This window comes from Myiozetetes cayanensis, unplaced genomic scaffold (genome assembly GCF_022539395.1).
Source record: "Myiozetetes cayanensis isolate MyiCay16 unplaced genomic scaffold, myiCay2020 scf5-8, whole genome shotgun sequence".
NCBI lineage: Eukaryota > Metazoa > Chordata > Aves > Passeriformes > Tyrannidae > Myiozetetes > Myiozetetes cayanensis.
Window position 1 is genome coordinate 39,832,761 of NW_026087742.1, and position 21,619 is coordinate 39,854,379.

The window sequence follows — 21,619 nt, forward strand, 5'->3', positions numbered from 1 at the left end:
TTTGATTATAATTAAATTAATTTTGGATTCTGTGTTAATTCTAGAGAAAAAGTGAACAAGGCGTGGTCATTACCAAGCTACTTTTGTTTTCAAAAAGAGTTGACAGGGAAGAATTAACTCTGCTAGGCAGAGTTTGTGGACAAAATAGTGGTTTTTCTCTGTAAGTCAACTGATACAACAAAAATGGGTGAAAAATTTTAAAGTTTATTCTGTTACACCCAGTTCTCTTCAGGTTCAATTTCTTTTAAACTAATGTGTAGGTGAGACTGAGCCTCAGCATCCAGCACAGAGCCTGTCCTGTGTGGAGTGGTACACAATGAGGAAGTGCAGAATTTGAACTGCCAGGAATGATTCCTAACCCTAATTCTTAGAGTCAACACTCAAAACATGGTAAGTGGCTCAGTATGACTGAAGGGCAGGAGTCTCTGAAGTTAAAATCTGTGAGAAAAACCTATATAGCACTTGATGTGATTACAGAAGGTGGGATTAGAATAGATATTAGGAAGAAATTCTTTCCTGTGAGAGTGGTGAGACATTGGAATTGGTTGCCCAGAGAAGCTGTGGGTGCCTCATCCCTTGAAGTGTTCAAGACCGGGCTGGAGATGATTTGAGCAATCTGGTCTAGAGGAAGGTGTCCCTACCCATGGCAGCAGGGCTGGAATGAGATCTTTAAGGTCCCTTCCAATCCAAGCCTTTCTACAATTCTATGAATTCTTGTAATATTACTCTCTGTAGACAATTGCAATAGTACCTCTAAACTCTGGTATTATGAAGAAACTCCAGGCATCCTCAGCACTTGGCACACGGGCAGTTAAATCCTTGCACACAATACTGTACTTTGTTCTCCTTCTTTATATTAGTTTTTCCCCTATTAACTTCCTGTTACCAGAAACAGTGTTGGGGGTTAACAGCCTGAGTTACAGCCTATGACCTGCTGATGTGCACACACCTCTTAATCATTCAAATTCCGTGTGAAGAGTGCTCCAGGAATGTGGCCACATGGCAGCAACCAGCAACACGACCTGCCCAGATTGTCCTTTGCCCACCACTGCATGTGGGTGACACTGAGTCAGGCAGTGTCTGTGCTCTGCCAGGGCTGGATCTCTTCCAGTTCACAGGCTGCCCAGGAAACACAGATTTACCTGAATCCTGGCTTCTCCTGTGCTGTGAGTCAAAAAGATCCTGTAACTTCTCTTTCAGGGATAGAGATAGCTGTTTGCATCTCTCTTTGGGGGCACAAACAGGGGAAGCCTGGCTGTGTGGGCTCCACAGTGGCTGGGTGCAGGAGGTGATGGGGTGAGGGCTTTGGGAGTAAGGGGGATGCCAAAGGGAAGGACACGGAGAGAGTGTCTGGCTGTGTTGCTTCCTTCTCTTTACAGTAGCTTTCCACAGAGGTGTGTGGTCTATAGCACTTGTGATGATTGTAGCTATCCCAAGGAACCCCAGGGATGGACTTTCCTTGCTGAATACATGTCTTCTGGAAAGGCAGATGTTCACCACAGAATCACTCTGGCTCTGCAGCAGTGGTGTGCATCACTGCTCTAAGTCCTTGACTCCATGGGCTGGGGAGATTCATAATCAGCCCATGAACTCTCACATCCCTTCATCCTCAAGGATGATTCCCACAAACTTTGAGGGTAATCCTGCCAAATATCCTGTCCCCCCCAAGAGTTCCTTTTGCAGAAACCAATCTGAAAGCTCACTGAGGATTCCACTGAAGCCTCTTTGGCAATAAAATACCACTGTCATGCTGCATGATGGATCATACTCTGGAAAACACAGAGTATGATGGTGGGAGCAGCCAGATAATTCTGATTATCTTGACTACTTATTTGTGAAATTTGGTCCCATGCCACACTTCGTAAGTATGTCATAAGTTAAAAATTTCTGTGTGACTGAACCCACCCCTAGACTGCTCAGCTTTCCAAAATCCTGACGTGTGAAACGCCCTGTTGTGCTCTTCTGCAGGACCACCCTCCCGAGGAGCTGTTCATCCTTATGCCCTCGCTTCCCACCTCATTGCCCCAGCAGCAGTCACCTCCTGCGCTTTACCTGTTGAACACACACAGTGAGGATGAGATGGCAGAACTGTTGCTAATGTGAGATGCAGCTGCTATGACTGGATCCACCTGGATTTTCAAATTCAGACGTGGCAGTGGGAACAGTGGTGCCCTTAACTGCAGGGAGGATTAGCCCAGCCCAAGAGAAGGTGCTCACTGCTCAGAAGAGGTTTTTTGGGATCAGTGCATGTGGCTAACAAGCCTGAGCCTTCTGAGATGGTGTTTTATGAGCTCAGGCTTGCCAAATGGACATCTACATATAGTTTATAGTGTCCTACTAGGAAAAAGTTATTGCCATAGCTCATTCTGTGTAATTACACCACTAAAACAATTACCCTTTCCTGATTATCTTCTAAAAAACCCACCACAAATCAGTTCATTAAAAAAAACAAAACAAAACAAAAAACTATTTCATGTGTTCTGATCCCCTGACCCATAAGGAAAAATTTCAGTTTCATTTCTCTGCAGGATTTTTATCAAATCCTGTCTGTGATGAAACAAAAGTGAAAACAGACAGAAACAAAAAGAAAAAATGTATTTGAAGAGCTGCTGTGTTTACCCATAATTTCCTGCTATAGAATTTCTTGTAACTCCTGTGGTTTCTAGAAACAGCACCAGAGTGCACCAGCTGGACCACAGGTACAGTTTGTGAGAACAACTGCTGGGTTCCTGCCCTTGCTACATAAACCACACACTAAAACATATGTATATGTAGAGCAACCATGAACTCATTTATCACTTTCCCTTGTCCACTGATTATAGTTACGATAGCCTCCTAATGATGTTACAAAAACGTGAGATTAAAAACAGGTTTGCTTTTTGTTATTTGTCCTAGTAGCCTCAGAACAACCTCGCTAGGGCCTTAAAATTCTCATCTCCTTAGAAATTAACAGAGAGAAAAAGGCACTGTGGGGTGGTGCATGTAATCCATTTTAAATGTCTGTTTTACGATTTAATACAAAAACACATCCTAAAGGCATGTTTTTCTTTTCATTTAACTATAAAGACTGACCAGCTCTGATATAGATATCTATCCTATAGCCCTAGATGATTCTCTCTTGCCAGTTGCGTCATTGTAACCTTTGTCCCCCTCTTTCCTGACATTCAAATTCTGCACCCTTCTTTGGTGTTTCCCAAGAGTTTTGTTGGTCAGCAGCTCTTTTTGTTTTCAGAGTTGCTGTAGCATGCCTGCCTTCTATAGCTCACCATAGTGCCTGCCATAGTGTTATAATACAGAAGACAAACACACATCACTTTGCAGAGGCTTGTCTTTTGTTCAACTATTTATTAAATGGAAGAAATTGGTTTGCAGTGAATTTTTTGGCTTATCTTTGTCTGTGAAAAAGCCATAGTCTTTCTCGCTGGGGCTGGGCAAGTATACTGTAATGTGGGAGGCCTGACAACCTGCAAACAATGTAGCTGACAACTTGTCAGCTGAAGAGTACTTGTGTGTAATAACTAAAGGGACAAAACAACGTTTGACAAACAGGATATTGTATAAATTTTCTGTGTGCAGGAGATTAGCAGTGGCTAGAAAGGAAGTGACTGGAGGGGAAAAGAGAGATTTGAAAGGAGAGAAACAGAAGAATAGCACTTACAATGTGTAAGCATTTCAGTCTACAAAGCTTTGGTCCGTAGGTTTACGTTTGGATGCAGGACTGAGCAGCTTCGTATGTACATGCAATGTTCCATTTTAAAAGAAATATTTTTTTAATTACCCTATAGGATCCAGCAGAAGGGAAATCACTGTGGGTACACTGAGGTCTGAAATCTGCTGCATTTTTTAAAGCAGTTGCTGTGAGTTGAGAAATGCAGCTTCAGAAGCAGTAACCTCATGAACTGCCCAGGCATGAATACCACTATTGTTTCCAAGTAAGAAAAACAGAATCACAGAAAACAGAAACTCCTAGAGTCCTGGGTCAATGCCAAACTCTTGTATATGCTATCAGAGGAAGATGATAACCTGCTTAGTTTTGGAAATGTTCTCACAGTAGCTTATTTTGTTCTCATAACTGTGTAGCGAAGTGAAGGAGACAGTGTTCTGGAGACCTGAAGCATTTGTTTGACAAAGTTCAGACACAAGCCAGGTTCCTAGTTAGATGTCCATTCAAAACTGTATTAGGAAGAGCTTTGAGACAGGATAAAAGTTAACTTCCTTTAAAATCAAACTAAGGAAGTCATAAGCAAGAGGCCAGTATCAAGACCCAAGGCACTGGTACTTTACTGAGCCCCTTGCATTTGTACTTCTTAATGGTGGTGCTATAAATGATGCTGTGTGCTTAAGGCTTCAACACATTGGATATTGAGAGTTCTGTGCCAGACCTTAGATGGTAATTTAATCTCCACTATTCCCAAGCCTGAAGCACCTTGAATCTCAGAACTGCTGGTCGTGTCTTTTTTAAATATGTGCTTTGCTCTCAGAGCCGGATAAAATCCATCTCATGTCAACTTATAAAAATCATGTTTTTTAAAGTAATGACTTAAAGCCTCAGAGACTGGGGCTTAATTTTCCAGATGCTGTACAAGCATATTTTACCAGCTTTTTTCTTTTTGTTGAAGACATATTCTTATTGCTTGTATGTTTTGGGAATGGGATACTTTGTTTCTTTTATCTTGCTTAATGGAAGGATGGGAGAACCCATCTTTGTCCTTTCTCTTCTCATTCTTTGATCTCAGTTATCTTTAGGACACTGCTTTTTCAGCTGAAAATGGTCTTTCTTTGCTGAAATTACTCAATAGAGAAACAAAGGACCCTTTGCTTCTCCAAAGCTGCTGTATCCTGTCTCAGCAGCACTGTGGGGTAATGAACTCAGCATCTAGCTCCTGCTTCCCGAGCCAGCTGTGTTTGCTGCCACTCTGAATTCCTGGCCCAAGAATACTTCGATTTTTTCCCCAAAAATATTTGTTCATAAAATGAGGACTGAAGTGATCCTTTGGTATTATCACAATTAATAACACTGAACTTCAGACGATAGGCCCAGATTATTGTAATAAAGGTTGAGATGCCTTTCATTATATAAACAGATTAGCTGATGTCAGGGATGTCTGGTACTGGCTGGTACTGAGATAGATGGATTTTAGGTCAGTGCAGCCACTGGTTGATGCTAAATTAAGCCCTGTCAGTACGTTCTTTGTTTTCCAAGTCTGAGGTGGTCCTTCTAAATGAGTGCACCAGGAACAAAGCAGTTTTCCTTCCTACTCCACAAAAAAACCCTAACAAGTGAGTATTCAGCATGACATATAGCGTGGGGTTTTTAGCCTGATTTTGGCATCTCATTTATGCAATCATTTTTGTATAAGATTGTATCTGTCTGTCCCCTCTACCCCTATAACTTTTCAATTGTTTGAACAATTTAAGAGCAAATCTGTCAAAATTTGACAGCAAATTCCTGAAGCTGGAAATCCAGTCTACTAACCTTTTCATTAAATTCATTTATATTCACTCAATTAGCACTGGTTGCTCCTCCCATGAACCTCCTCCCTTTATGTGCATCCAGTGGGTATTGGTATGTAGGTTAATATTCAATTGGTAGCTGCTAGCCAGAAAATATTAGCTTAACCCCTTATCAAAGGCTCATCGTCCTTCTTCTGTTTTGTCTATGTTTTCCCTCTAATATATTCTTATGAAAATATGACAAATTTAATGTAAAATCTAAAGGAAGCTTTTTTTTTCAATAGTGCATATTACATTACTTTTTTTAATTTACTCCTCTGAGTCCTAAGAAGTCAAAGGGTTTTCAGTACAACTATGATTTGTCTTATCTCTCAATATACTCTTTAGAAACATAGTGTTGTGCAGCAGGATACAAAAAGGGAAAGTCCAGCTTCTCTCAGACTGCAGCTTTACTGCCATTTGGCAGTGGGATTAACCTAAGCAGCCCCTGCTCCTGTCATTGAACCCTGTGACTGCTACAACCGCTTGTGCCATCACTGTTCAAGTAGAGCTGATTTAAGACTTGTTCAGTTTGCACAAGGGTGGTTGTGTTTTGTTTTGTTTTGCTGTAAATAATAGATCAGTTCCCCGTTAGGTGCATTGGAAACTCAGGCACAGAGCTCAGATTTCTGGTTTTGCTTACAGAATTAGGGCCTTATTTTGCATGTGGCAACAGAAGACTTAAGCTCCTCTTTGCATGTGGGTTTTCGGGAGTTAGTGAATTCCCACGTGCTTACATGCCATTCGAAACTGTGATATAGATACTTTGCGAAACTTCACCTTGTATCTGTAACCTCTAAAAAGATGACTTAATTTCTGAGGTAGATGGCCTTTAAAAAAGAGCACTTTGTCAAGGCAATGACCCATTTTCTAGGTAAAGTGTGAGGTAATCGCATTTAGCATGATCCACAAACCACTTGTATCTTCCTGAACCTAATAAACGTCCAGTGTAGTCCTTAGGAAATTAAACAATGTCACATCTGATTGTCTTTCAATTGAAGGAGTACTGAAAATTTAGTTTGAATAAAAGATTCCTCAAGAACACGAACAGCAACACCTGGTTCAACTAAAGCAAATTGAACACCTTAGGAAGGATCTAAAATCCACAGAGAGATGATGGAGAATAAATGAGGGAAATTAGATCTAGAGAAATTTTCATACTCTGACAGAAGGAAGTAACTTGGAGTCAAAGCAGACAACCTGCTGTTTAGAAAGGCAGCTCTTTTGGAAGAACCAGGAATGTGGAGCTCTGAATTTACACAGTTTGATGCAGTTGAATTGAAGCCTTTTGATTTCCTTGATATATAGGTGGTCCTCTTTCCACCTAAATGTGGTTCATTTTAATCCAGTCATCTCTTCTTTGGCATTTTTCATGCCTCTATCTCCTGTTAAATGTAATGTTTATTATATCACCAGGAGAACAAAATGGGTGTCCCTAGAAGCAGACAATAAAACTTGGAAAAGTGATCAGATTCTCAAATCTAGAAAGATAATTGAACTCAGCATTTACCAAGATCTTCCTGCAAGTCATTCTATTTTTTATCTTCCAAGTGAATATTAATCAAAGATAGTTTCTGACTGATTTAAAAGCCTCAGCTTACTCAGTGTGACTTTGATTCATTCTTGAGACTATTCATGGCTAATGGGAGAATTTATCTGAGCACTAAATGTGAGAAAATCCACAAGTGATTAAGGTAAACTTTAACTTTTGTACTCGTGATCCTTTGCGTAGGAGGATGTGGAAAACAAAACTGTCTGACTGCAAAGGGAATGGAAACTTTGCAGATTGTGAATGTACTGACCTTCAGAAAGAGAGCAGAAAGATGTACACTCTGGGTTTTGGTTTTTTTATTCTTGAACATTTTGAGTTATTATAATGAGTCATGGATGCCCTTAAGGTCTAGATATTATATTTGTTCCTTGTGAGGTTTATACTTCCTTTTTTGCTATATGCTCAATTGCAATTTAAAAGTTCTCATTTAAAAAAAGAAAAAAGTAATCATTATTGCTGATCTAGATGTAGGTGCCCTGTTGCTGTGTTTAGTCAAAACAAAGTGGGCAGTTTGCACCCACCTAGATTAACAAAACATAGTTTATCTGATCTCCTGTTTACAGGATGTCAGAACTACTCTGTCCCTCTGCTCTTGGGACTTGGCTTCATTTGATAGGTAGTGCCACCTTATCTAGAGTTAGTATTTTTCTGCCTTAAGCTGGCTTTTCCCAAGTTTTCCTTACTATCTACTTTTTTTCTATTTCTCTCATCATTATCTTCCTCTTGTGTCCTCAAGGAGCTGATGAGCCACATCTTCCAAAGAAAATTAATTCAGTAGTTTTTTGTGGAATGTTAATCACCATCTTAGATCAGTTTAATTGACGAAACCTACCTCCTTGCTGCTGGAACGGGGGTTGATGCTTGCAAAGAAACTAACACTCAATAATTCAGAATAAGTAGATCATGTTCCATGGAGGCATTTGATACCTTTGGGAAGCTGAAAAATGTGGGCACTAGCCAGTTATATCTGGTTTTATGTTTTAATACAGGTTTTATAGGTGGGTTTAGGTTTGTGGGAGAGCTGGTACGGGAGTCTCCCTCTATCTCTCAGTTCACTAGTTGAGTTGCATGGCTTCCCCGTGAAGCCTTTTGGGGCCTTGGAGAAACGCCAAATTTCCTACTCCTAAAAGCAGTTTGGAATGAAGATATTTTTTGTTACTGCTATATATCAACAGCCAGTCAGGCTGTAGATACAGTTGAAGTAATACATTTAATGTTTTGTGGAGTACTTTTTCTTCACCCAACTGAATGTTTGTCCCTAAGACAAAAAACAGGTTATGTTCTTAGCTAGGTTTAAGGACCGGAGCAGTATTGCTGAAACTGCAGATAGCATTGACAAGATTATTTTGCAACTTTGAGCTAGTTGTAACTCCAGAAAACACCTACGATAAAAGTTGTGCTTAAACATTGTGCATGTCAGATTGTTAAGGTGGTGCATCTGTAATTGGTAAGGTTGAAATCCTAGCAAGATATTCTGACATTTACTTATAGTGGTGAGAAACTAGGTAATAATATCGTTTCTGTAACTTATGGGACAGAAGAGCAGTAGCAATGGAAAAGGCAAATAACAGTGTGTTTTCTCCCTCTCTCCTCTCAATATTTAAAGGTACATTACAGAGGCATGACTAAGGCCAGATGTTTTAACATTGTGGAAGATGGTAAACAGGAGAAGGCATCGGAGAAGGGTGACAGCTTGGGGAGACTGAAATTTGTCAGGCCTCTCAGAGAAGACTTCTGGACTTGCAGTTACATCAAGTACTTCAGGGGCTGTCTGTTTTACTTGATGGATGTGGCATTGATAATGCACTCAGGCTGCAGGGGCACTGCCTTCCACCTCCAGAAATTTGCTCTATCACCTCTGCTGTTTCAGCCAACACTGCCATTAAGTTTATTCTCATAAACCCTGGTAATGTGGCAACCACACTCTTATTAGCACTTTGACCTCTGTGATTAGATGGGACTCCTTATGAAAGCAGTTTCCTTTGTTTGAGGACAGCTTTGTCTGAAGGCCGCCTTCTTCCCCCTCTCCAGAGCTAAAAGTCTACCAAGTAGAAGGCCTTGTTTCAGTTTATCAATGCTACTGGGTTTTAGGTCAAGATTGTGATCTTGAAAGCTTCCTGCAGCTGGTGAAATGGCTGGAATAGGGAACAGTCCTTGTGATGTCACTGAGAACTTACAGAGAACCAAAGCCTTCATTTTGCTTGGGTAGGGCTTAAACACCACTGCTGTCCTCTTGTTCTGCTTCTGAAGTTACCCTGGTCCCAGGCTGAAGCCATACACAGAATATGCATTGTTCCTCGGGAATTTCAGCCCTTTAGTTACATTCTTACATCATGTCCTTTGGGGACATCACTGCAGCTAAGTGAGAGAAGTTCCTTCTTATCTCTTTCTCAGAAAAAGCAAATGAATTGCTGGGACTGGAGAAGTGGGGGAGCTGCTACTATACTGAAAGAGGCAAAGCAAGCTGAAAGAGCTTGACAGCTCAGGGCAGCTACCACCTCTTTTTCTGCTATCACAAGCATTTCAACCCACTTCATAGTTCCTCCCCTCCCTTCCTCCTCATTGTGACATGAGGCTGCCAAGCAGAAAGGGAGAACCTGAAACCTCTTGCCTTGAGGCCTGGGAGTGGAGGAAATAGCAGTTTATATTGCCAGATTAGCAGGAGGCTGAAGGGTACAGAGGGACAAGGGCAGATAGTGGCTGGGGGTGGAGTGGCATAAGGGAGGGAGGGATGCAGCAGAGTTAAGGAGGAACACTGGATTAACTAGGCTTGGGAGTATGTACGGTAAAAAGTCGAGAATCTTACAATACATTCAATGTAACTTCATTTGGGGAGTCCTGTTTGAAGTCCCAAAACTGGAGATAACCTGTCAAAGTAAATCTTTAAGCTCATGCATGTACAAATATGGAGCTCAGTTCCTTATGTGACATTAAATAGTTCCCTATGTCAAATAAAACTAAATACCACACCCCATCACTCTTCAGATAGTTTTTTGAACCTTGACTTCCGTGTAAGCAACTTCCTTAAAACGACGTATCAGAGATCTGACAACCATTTTAAAGTTTTTGACCTTTTTTTTTTTTTTTTGTGCAACTGCTGAAACACCAATGTTTCTATGTCTATCATTATGTGATATTAAATGGTGTAACAGTAGCAGCTGTACTGTACTAGCTGCTACCACAGCTAGATGGTTCAAATGTGATAGTATTGTTATATATGACAGATGTCATCACATATGACAGGAAATTTGTAACAGTTTTAGAAAATATATGAATGAATCTCTTGTACACTCATCTTACTGGAACTCTGTTACAGAAAATTACTCACTAGTGTCATAATGCTCTATCAGACTTCCTTTATTTTTACTCTTCACTTCTCAGTTGTGCAAACACCCTACTATCATTCTGTTGTCCCAAAAGGGGGCTTTTAAAAATCTTTTATCTGCTGTGTCTTCATAGGAAATGCCAGGCCATAACTGTGCCGGGAGATTTTGACCAAAAGGCCACCGTGGAAGTTTTTCAGATTTCTTTACGCAGAGGCACTGCCGTAAACCCTTCCAGTGGAAATTTATCGTCTTATTTTGTCTTCCTCTTGTTCTTTCTCTGTGACTTTCAGTGACTGGAGTCTTTCGCCCGTCACGTTGTTCCTCCTCTCGCAGGCTGCAGAGCTGCCTATATTAGGAAATGCGGCCGAGCTTGACACCGGTGTCAAGGAGCAGAGGTGAAAGAAACTGCGGGGTCTGGGGCGAGCCCCGTCCTGGCCATCCGCTCGGGACGGCGGGGGTGTGTATGGAGGCCGTGGTGCCGAGCCTGGGCCGCTGCCAGAGGCGCTGCCCCCCCATCCCCCGGCCGCTCCCCTTCCCGCTGCCGCGCCGGCCGAGCTGGAAATCCCCGCCAAGGAAAGCACGTTCCGCGGGCGGGTTTCCCCGCCGGCCGGGAGGAAAGTACCCAATGTCCCTGGTGCTGTCAGGGGGCCGGGGCCTCCCGCTCCGCACAGCGACCCCACCGAGCGCCGCCCCCGCGCCGAGAGCCCCCCGCAGTCCCGCGGGCCGCTCCCGCCGCCCGGCGGCGCTCGCTGCCTCGCCGGGGGAAGGGGAAGGGCAGGGCCCCGTCCGGCCCCGCCTGCGCCCGGCGGCCGCCGGGACTTCCCGGTGCGACGCCGCTGCCGGAGTTTCCAGGGCGGGGTGGTGCCGGTCAGGGGCTCCTCTTGCCCCGCTCCCTGCCAGGTACCGCATATAGGCTGGGGCGCTGGGGCGCGCTGCAGGGCCCGCCCGGAGGCCGTGAGTACTGGGACGGGGCGGGGGGCGGGCGGGACCGGGCCCTGCCGGGAGGGAGGTGGGAGGCTGCGCCCGTCCCTGTCCCCGTCCCCGGTGTGGCAGAGGAGCCCCGGGGCGGCTGAGGGTCCTGTGCCGCCCCAGGCCGTGGAGGGGAGCAGGGCAGCCCCGCTGGATCCGCTCGGGCCCCGCGGGGAGGGACGGGGCGCATGGGGCTGTGGCTGCCGGGGCTGCGGCCGCGGACAGACCCCGCCGTCTGGGGCTCCAGATCTGTGCCCGTAGCGCAGGGGACTGTGTTCGTAGTGCTGTGTCATCGTGACTGTTTTGAACCTTTCCTGGAAGAACTTCTTAGGAATTGATACTCCATACCAGACTATTATAGGAATCAATTCCTTCTTAGGAATTGATACTCCATACCAAATTATAAATGTATAATTTTGTGTTTATTCACATATACATACATAAAAACTTTGTATTTGGCCTTACCAGAATTTTTGGTGAAGTTCAGTTTTGCTGATGTCCTGTGTTTCAAATATAATTGGCTTTACGTAAATTAAAAATTCCAGACTTCCTTAAGTCAGTGTTGTAAAACTGCACCTTCACTGTTTGAGAAGCTGCAAGCTTAAACCAATTTAAATGGTTGCAACTTTAGTACAGGATCTTACCCTTAATTGTACAGCTGGTGATTAAGCAGCCTGATGTAATCCATCTACCAGAAAAATCCTGCTTGTGGATTAAAGAGTTTTGCATATGTGTCAGTAACAGGGAAATTGTGTAAAATCCACTTCATATCACAGTGTAAAGTTGACTTCCTGAAACTTTCTAGCTAAAATGACACAGGCTGAGAAAGCTGGGGCTGTTCAGTCTAGAGAAGAGGAGGTTGCATAGCAAAGCAGCTTTTCCAGTATCTGAAGGGAGCCTTCAGGGAGGCCAGAGGTTCTGTCAGGAACTGTAGTGGTAGGGCGAGGAGTAGTGGGTACAAATTGAAAGAGGGGAAATTTAGGTTAGATATTAGGCAGAAATTCTTTATTTTGAGAGTGGTGAGACACTGAAACAGGCTTCCCAGGGACATTGTGGACACCCCACCCCTGTCAGTGTTTAAGGCCAGGTTAGATGTGGCTCTGAGCAACCTGGTCTAATGGGAGGTGTCCTTGCCTATGGCAGGGGGGATTTGGACTAGATGATCTTTAAGGCCCGTTCCAACTCTTAACATTCTGTGATTACAAAAAATCTTACGTTGTTTCAATTTGTGTAATTTCTGTTTGCATAGACATTGCATGCACGTAATTTTGTATATGTTGAAACATTCCTCTTTTTCTTTCTTACAGATTTTGTTCCACCCAAAAGAATTAAATGATTGAAACTACAGATACTTACAATTTCTTCTTGAGAACAGTCAATATCAATATGGAGGCGTAGACACCTTAGAAGGGACTTCAGTCTGAACTCTGGGAGGTAGTTCTGTGCAGAAATAAAGAAACTAAGGCATCAATTTTATTATTTTTTTTTAATCTGAGGGTTCTGTTTACTCTGCCATAAACATGGCATGCAGAAAAAATTTAATTCAACTGTATAAAACATCAGAATGTCCCAACACAAGGCAATTAATTTATGTTGAATTTGATAACTCTGTACTTGTAACTCAGGCACCAGGTTAAAACTGAAATGATCTTTTAATTCAGTGCTGACAGTGTTGTAGACAGAAAAGCTGGGGCTATCCCAGATTTTTAATAGAGAGAGTTCATCCTTGTCAGAGACGGTGTGTAGGATTTTTTTCTCTAATAGCTGAATATTCAATACATGTGGAGTTGTGTATAGACTAACTTCTTTAGTCTTAACAACTTGTTACAACAATATGCAGAGGTTTTCTTGGGAGCCAGTAGTCGCAAATATACCGGATCAGTTCAGTAATGTCAGTTCAGGGTCTCTATATTTTGTATGCCCTTTGAACTTGATAAACCCTACTTTTCAGGTTCCTAATGAGGTTTTCAAACTAAAATCTATACGTGTGTATAAGCTACATATTTATCAGCTGTCTAGGGTGAAATCTACTTCTTAAATCACTTGACATACGTTCTGGATAAGAACAATGTTGTTTTAGTTGCCCCCCATTTTAGTTTCTTTATTGACAAAGGATTAGTAAACCCTTTTGAGGTTTTTTCTGTTTTGATCCCACCTCCACTAGCCTGACAAATTGGTACTGCTCTCCCAGATACGCAGAAGAAGGAAAGCATGTGATGTTTATATGATTCAAGGGAAATTCCTTTTCAGCATGCTTTCTTCAAGTGTTCAAATGGGACGGGGCAGCTTTTGCACTGAAAGCAGTTTTGTAAACTAAACTATAAGAACTTCCCAAACGTTAAAAGGCTGTTAATCATGAGGCAGATTCTATTCACATGCTCATTTGAAGTTACACATTAAAGTATTTATTGATTTTGTACAGGTGGGGGTTATTCCAAATTGCCTTTCGTGCACACAACTACCTCCCAGAGGAAGACTTGTCCCATTTTTCCAAAAACAGTCCATTATGAATATAGTGGAAGATAGCCCTTTCTTGGCTAACATCATGAGGCAAAGTGCTGTGTGTGGTGAACTGAAGTATGACCTGTCCTGTGAACTCTACAGAATGTCAACGTTTTCTACTTTCCCCCTTAACATGCCGGTATCAGAACGGAGTCTTGCCCGGGCTGGGTTTTATTACACTGGTGTGCAGGATAAAGTTAAGTGTTTCAGTTGTGGCTTAACACTGGATAACTGGCAACCAGGAGATAATGCTATGGAAAAACATAAACAGCTGTATCCTGGCTGCAGTTTTGTTCAAAGCATGCTTTCAGTTAACAACCTCGGACTGTCGCCTCATTCTGCCTTTTTGCCTTCAGTTGCAAACAGTCTCTCACCATCTCTACGTTCCATAACACTTTCTCCAAGTTCAGAACAAGTTGGATATTTCAGTGGCTCTTTTTCCAGTTTTCCTCAAGACCCAGTAACTACTAGGGCAGCTGAAGACCTTTCATTCTTGAGACATAAGCTTTACAATCCTTCTATGAGTACAGAAGAGGCTAGGCTACGCACCTTTCACTCATGGCCACTGACGTTTCTCTCACCCACTGATCTGGCAAAGGCCGGACTTTATTACCTGGGGACAGCAGACAAAGTTGCTTGTTTTACCTGTGGTGGTCAGCTGTGTAACTGGGAACCGAAAGATAATGCTGTGTCAGAGCACCGGAGACACTATCCAAACTGTTCTTTTGTGGAAAACCTCACTCGAGACCAGCCAAGTTTCAATGTTTCAAATGTGAGCATGCAAACCCATGAGGCACGTGTTAAAACATTCATCAATTGGCCAACCAGAATTCCAGTTCAGCCCGAACAGCTTGCGGATGCTGGCTTTTACTATGTAGGTAAGAAAACCAGACTGCTCCAGTTTTATTCATGCAGCTATGTCAGCATTTACTTTAACGTAAATTGTGTGAGTGTTTGCTAGATATTTTGCCTTGTTCTTTTTTTAAAGGGCGCAATGATGATGTCAAGTGTTTTTGCTGTGATGGTGGGTTAAGGTGCTGGGAATCTGGAGATGATCCATGGATTGAGCATGCAAAGTGGTTTCCAAGGTAATTTGCAATATCTTTATCATAATTTGTTCATGTTCTTAAATGCTTCTAATTTTGTCAGGTATGTACTGTTTAACTTCACCGTATGATGTACAAATTCACTCTTTCTTTTGGATGTATTTCATGTGTATTTAAAAGCTCTGAAGTGCTAAGGAGGGCTTAATTAAAACATTTCTTCATTAAACGTGGTATATAATGCTTTCCACCTTGTAATTAAGAGCCATGTGTATCCCTAAATCACTATTAGCAAGTGAGACTGCATTGTTAATGAGTATATTTGTCTAAGAGAAGCAGTCAGCAAGCAGACTGGGGAGAGCACAGGCTGTTGAGAAATGAAGTATGTTTAACTCATTTGTTCTAGTTCTGTGCCCATGCTGAATGCTCTTGAAGCAGTTTTTCTGCTCATGCAGTTTAGTTTCCTACACGTGGAAGGGCTTGTGAGGAAGGTTTCAGTGGCTGTTTAATATGTCTTTATTGGAAAAATAACAGAAATAACTTTTTAATGTCACCCATAATTAAATGGCAATTGCATACCTAATTACTGTCTGTGCCTGTGAAAATTGCCACCTACATTCATGACAGAAATAGCTGCACTTAATTTCAGGAAAGCTAATTACAGTTCTTCTTGTATTAGATCTCCAGCTAGACTTTTGTGGGCAACTTACCAACTATTGTTGGACTACGTGATGTGTGTAGGGTTAAATGACACCTTTGTTTCTTACTGTGTTAAGCCTGTCAGTAAAAGTATTGAGGAGATAAAACTGCATTAGTGAAGTGGATCTGGCTTTGATAGTGGCGTTAAATTTTGTTAAATTATTTTGAATGATTTGAGTAGGAGATAAGAATGGTAAGATGCAAGATAGAAAAGTTTATCACTCCACTTGTAGTGATGCTGACACGGTATCTTCTGTATTTTTTATAATTTGATATGTCAATTTTACAGATGTGAGTATCTGCTTCGTGTAAAAGGAAGAGAGTTTGTAAGTCAAATTCAGGCCAGATTCCCCCATCTCCTTGAACAGGTAAACTACTGTTCTGTAACTTTGCTTTTCCCTTGTTGAAGAGTGCTGTGTCCTTTTTGTGAGTTTGGTCCATCCTTCTGCCTGATTTCTGCGTATGTTTCCCCTAGGTTACTAACATGATAAATGCCCTTCATGATCACATACAAGAAACCAGTGCTGAACCATGGCTAGTCTTGAACGAGTAGTTGAACTTTTACAGATTACTTGTGGAAAAGTCCTATGAGGCATGAGCTCCTTTATGTTAAGAGAGGGAAATTCTGATTATGTGTCATTGAATAATGCAGCTCAGTAATTATTATTTCAGAAATCAGTCATGGACAGCCTGAATTATTTTTATCTGTAATACTTATGGCAAGAGTATGCTAAACTCCTCTTCACGGAAGTGGTCAGCACCAGCTTTATATTGATTATATAGTTGCACAAATTTGCAGACTTGTGTAACTGCATGTAAAATATTTAAGGGGTACCAGTCAGGTAAAAGGCTTAGCGTGGTTTGTGATGGAAGAATGTGTTAGAAAGGTACATAGAGGGAAAAGCAGTATTTTGATACTAATGTAGTTCTTTTCTGTTCCACAGCTCTTATCAACCTCTGAGCCGCCTGTAGATGAAAACATTGATCCCCCAAGTATGTATATTAAAGCATGTTTTTAAACTTCCTCAGCATTTTGCAAACTCAATGATTGACAAGCAAATTAGCTTTGGACAGTCAATTCTTACATTTGTTCCCTAAAAGTGAGGTAGTTTTGATGTTGTATGGATAAAGTCCAAGGAAAAACCTCTAAGAGATCTTGGTTTTTATTTTCCTTATTTTCATGCTAGCAACTCATATTAAAATTTGTGGGTTTGAAGGCTTGGCACTTGCTGCATTTGTGGTTTTTAGTTTCAGGGTTTCAGCTAAGCAAAGCAAGTATTGAACTTGGTGGAACAATTGCTGGAGGGTGTCATGACCATGCAGTTATGCAATTCCATGTTTAGGCACATAGCTGGGTAAATGCTCCGAGTTGAGCAGCAGTGGTTAAAGAAGAAGGTAGCACAAGCTGATAAAAATGAAGTCTTTCTGGGCTGGATTCCAGTTATGGTGGAAAAAAATCCACTCACCCTCTGGGAGGAGTTTATGCTATTCTAGTCCATGCTGGTTGAGGACAATGAGTAGGAGTCCCATGTGTCTGGTGCTTACTAAGTTGAATGGAAAATACTGATCAAGACTTAGAATAGAGCAATTGTTTGTACTATAAACAGATTTCCACCCCCCCCTCCATTCCCCCAAGAATTTTTTCAAGGCTGAAGTTAGAAATTACTAAGTATAAGCTGTTAAGACACAATGGAATTCTCAGTGGTTTCTCTGGATTATCCTAGATTTTAGCAAAGACCTGACACGGATCGATGTTTATCTTGGATTCAATCCATGACTAAACAACTGGCTTCCATTTTTAAAACTACTTTTAAAAAATTCTATTTAACCACTGAAACTTTTTACCGCCAGGTGTTCATGTGTTTAGGTAATGTTGATGTGTCTGACTTCTGGGTTGTATAGGTATTTTATTCTTTATATTATACACGGTGATTTTCCTCTTTGATTAGTTATTCGTTTTGGCCCTGGAGAGAGTCATTCAGAAGATGCAATCATGATGAACACGCCTGTTATTAAAGCTGCCTTGGAGATGGGATTCAGTAGAAGGCTAATAAAGCAAACAGTGCAAAGTAAAATCTTGGCAACTGGAGAAAACTACAAGACTGTTAATGATCTTGTGTCTGATCTGCTCATTGCTGAAGATGAGAAGATTGAAGAAGAGAAAGAAAAACAATTAGAAGAAGCGGCATCAGGTAGTTATAAGGCATAAATAAAAGTGAAATTTGAAGTGGTTTGTAATATGCATAGGTTTTCTAAATTTGTTTGTATTCACTTAGTGATTTAGTTTAATTGCTATTAGAATCAGGTTCTCTAAAAGCATTGTCAGGATATCTGTATGGAACTACCAGTCTGGGAATTGTTTTATGCCCTTTTAGGAGAATGGTTCATATCAGGGGCCAAGGGGTTTAGAATTATTTCTTCTTTCCAAAGCCATTTTTATTTTCACTTGTGTGCCTTTATATTGCTGTTAATAAAATAGTTGGCTCACTCTACTAATTTTTTCCCAAATTTACCTAGTCTTTAAGCTGCTTGAATCAGTAAACTATCATATCTACCTCCTAGAAGAGACCATAAGCTTCTACAAATTCAGATTCTGTAAGATGGCCAAAGATATGCATTACTGTGTCTGACTCAGCCCATGTACATCAGCAATTTAGTGTTTATTTGATATGTCTTTAAGATTTCCTGTAGCTTCAATACCACAGAAGTTTTGCAACCTAAAGAAATCCTTCTGGCTTTGAGCTTGTGAAGCATGATGAAACTTCTCAGTTATAAATTGAATTCAGGCTGCTTCTTTCCTAGTCTCATTTCTATCAAAAAAGTATGGATGGATTCAGCATTAAATCCTAGTGGAAATTTTTTTATTGTTGTTTGTGGTAGACTTAAAGAAGACTCCAGAGTCTGGTTGTGCTGTTGTTCTGGGGTTTTTTTGTACATAATTCTGTTGGACACCTCTTAGAAGAGCTTTATACTATGTACAGACATGATTTTGCCTGCACTGACTAAAGTTAACCTGTTGGTTGTCGATAAGTTAGCACTGGCATTATGCAGAGGTGTTTTTTCTTTGCAATTCTCTGGAGAATGTGCTGGTGTGCTAGTTAGACAAGATCCCCCCAGATCATTTAACCTAGAGATGGGAGCAGGAGGTTTCTTGGGTGAAAAGGCTTTGGCTCAGAAGCTGCTCAGAAGCTGTTTTCTTAAGTCTGTTCGTTATGTGAATACCACTGAAACTTACTGAGGGCTTTATTAATGATGTGTAATAAGTAAATATTTCAAATGGAGTGTAAAGAATGTATCAATTATTGTTAAAAAGAAGTGCACCTTGGAGTAGTGTATTCCTAACAAATATCTAATCTCCCTTATGTTCCAGATGATTTATCCTTAATCCGCAAGAATCGAATGGCGTTATTCCAACGTTTAACATGTACACTTCCAATCCTTGGGAGTTTACTATCAGCTAAAGTGATAACAGAACCTGAGCATGATGTTATTAAGCAGAAGACTCAGACACCATTGCAAGCAAGGGAACTGATAGATACAATTTTAGTGAAAGGAAATGAAGCAGCCAGCATATTCAGAAACTGTCTACGAGATTGTGACCCTGTGCTCTACAAAGATTTATTTGGTATGTCTCTCTGGTTTTCTTTCGTTTGTAAAAGATACAATTTTACACAAGTCTAACCAGTGCTTTTATAGCTCTTATAGCATATGCTCTTACAGCATCAAACAGATGCTGTTTGAATATAGATTAGTAAAATGACAAGGATTTTTTTCTCCTGTTTCAGTGGAGAAGAACATGAAGTATATTCCCACAGAAGATGTTTCAGGTACCTTAAATTCTGCCTTCTTATCTTAAAGGGTATTGTGGAACAAATAGCTAACATAAAAAAAAACTTAACTTTGGTTAAGAAGTAGGTTTTATGCTTTACCCTCTCCCTAATTCTCCTTTAGTAAAATGGACTGAAAAAGTTAACCAAAAGTTAAGTGCATGTGCAGACTTGCAAGCAAGTCTGTCAACTGTAAGCTGTATCCTGTGCCTTACATATGGTTTTGCACCATATGATGTAGAGCTTTCTGGAGCTTAACAGTTGAAGCACATGCTGGACTTGATCTTGATACAAGCTCTCATTCAGGTATTTGGTAAAGACTGGAGAGTGGATAGTTGGTTAGCATTCCACAGCAGGGTTCATCTCTGCTTTTCCATTGTGGGTTATGTGTGTCCTGAGATCTAGCTTGACACAACAGCTGGGTACATAAACACTTGTCAGACATGGGATTGAGTTTGCTCTGGTTCTTAGTCCTGTAGTTTAATCTGTTAACAGACTGCAGAAAGGCTTACAAGCCTGGATATAGCTCATTTCCACCAGTCAGGCTGTGCTCTGTGTTTCTGATATCCAAGCAAGAAAAGTACAGCATTTGCTAAAATGTAAACACTGGTTGGCCTCCAACCCTGAGCTGTCAGTCACCTCTCAGAAGTGGAAAGTACAGACTGGTTCTTTGCATGCCACTTCTGAGCTCTGGAAAATGTTCTTATTTTCTTACTGCCATCTATGTTAAGTGAATACAGATGGAGAAATAAAGGGTGAAATGGAGCATGGCTATCCTCTAAATACATTTTGATATAATGTATACACATACTCAGGCTGACAAAAAGTTAACTACTTTTTTCCAGGTTTGCCTATGGAAGAACAATTAAGAAGACTGCAAGAGGAAAGAACGTGTAAAGTTTGCATGGACAAAGAAGTTTCTATTGTTTTTATTCCATGTGGTCACTTAGTGGTATGCAAAGAATGTGCACCATCCCTTAGAAAATGCCCTATTTGCAGGGGGACAATAAAGGGTACAGTCCGTACATTTCTTTCGTAAAGAGGGAAAGTTGCAAAATGCCTTTGTTCCTGTCATCCTCCAGTTGCTGAAGGTTAAGCCAGCAGTGTCTTAAGAATGGAAAATTGTGGTACAGAAGGTCATTAATCAACCACCTAACACAGTTGTGTAATAGTAAAGTGGGTCATCATTATGAGCACACTAGGCCTTCGGTGCCAAAGACTCTTTCTGTTCGTAAAACCAAATCAATATGAGGGTGAGGTTTTTGTGGTGTTCCTTTCTGAATAGGGAAAGTAGTTACACTAGTGTCACTTTGAATAAAAAAACTTTTTGCTTGAGTTCCTAAAATGGAGCTTGGCACAACTCTTCTCATGAGTTTCCTCCAAGTGGATGTGAGGAAATATATTAAGATTGCTGTTATTAATAATTAATATTAACTTTGGCTACTCCTGTTTTGGCTTTCTTCTGGACTTGAGGAGAAAAGAGGCTAACTGTTGCAGGAACAGCAGGAATTTTAGTAGTTTTTTCATGTCTTGATACTTGTGTAATGTATATTACTAATAGTTTATATGAAGACTGAATTAAAATATTTCTACTTCTCAAAGGAGTGTTTGTTTACTCTGTTCCCGTTGTTGGCTTTTTCCCGTAGACTGCAGTAACTAGAACACTGTCTTTTCCTGACAAAATTTTGGGATGGTTTGCGTCCAAAGGTACAATAAAACTTAATTCCATTTGTCTGTCTTTCATTTTTGAAGTGAGCTTCTGTGCTGCTTGGTGATTCCCTCTTTACTTAAGAACAAACAGAACCCCCCAAAACCCCAACAGCATCTGGTACTTTCTTCTGTCTTGATTTTTCAAAGGATAGAAATCCTGGTCCTCATCACCTCAAAAATGAGGCAGAAGGTAGCTCTACAGTCTTTGTGCTAAGGGTTAAATGTAAAAGCTATTTTTCTGTGTTTGGAACTTTATAGTGATTGTGCAATTAAACAGTAGAATCTTCCAGCCCCCTCTGAAGTGTTGTTTTATAAGCTGGTAGTCTAGGAACTCCTATTCCCTTACCAGCTGACTCTTACTTTACCCTTTTCAACTTTGTATGCCTAGACTTGCATGGTAGATACCTATGAACACCTCTGTTTGTAGGTATTTTGCAAGGATTTCGTGTCAAATAGTGGAAGAATACTGCCAGGATAACGGCATCAGATCCTGCAGTG

General features: G+C 41.1%; 1 protein-coding gene across 2 annotated transcripts; it reads left to right on the forward strand.

Moving 5' to 3' along the window:
• Positions 1–11,131: 11,131 nt before the first annotated feature.
• Positions 11,132–21,141, forward strand: BIRC2 (baculoviral IAP repeat containing 2). Of its 2 annotated transcripts, none has more exons than XM_050333366.1 (9): positions 11,132–11,271; positions 12,648–14,720; positions 14,831–14,930; positions 15,874–15,952; positions 16,529–16,577; positions 17,534–17,776; positions 18,955–19,209; positions 19,370–19,411; positions 20,257–21,141. In XM_050333366.1, the coding sequence occupies exons 2-9, from the start codon at positions 13,847–13,849 to the stop codon at positions 20,448–20,450; spliced, it is 1,836 nt and encodes a 611-aa protein (XP_050189323.1). In that variant the 5' UTR covers positions 11,132–11,271; positions 12,648–13,846; the 3' UTR covers positions 20,451–21,141. The 2 variants fall into 2 exon arrangements, with proteins under 2 accessions (XP_050189323.1, XP_050189322.1); XM_050333365.1 differs by having other exon boundaries at positions 11,159–11,325.
• Positions 21,142–21,619: the final 478 nt, after the last annotated feature.

What these genes read in the sequence shown, in the direction of transcription:
- BIRC2 (XM_050333366.1), top strand. Translation starts at nt 13,847, where the DNA reads ATGAATATAGTGGAAGATAGCCCTTTCTTGGCTAACATCATGAGGCAA. An exon ending in TGAAAACATTGATCCCCCAA is followed by an intron (nt 16,578 to 17,533) that starts GTATGTATATTA and finishes CTCTTTGATTAG; the next exon opens with TTATTCGTTTTGGCCCTGGA. An exon ending in GCTCTACAAAGATTTATTTG is followed by an intron (nt 19,210 to 19,369) that starts GTATGTCTCTCT and finishes CTCCTGTTTCAG; the next exon opens with TGGAGAAGAACATGAAGTAT.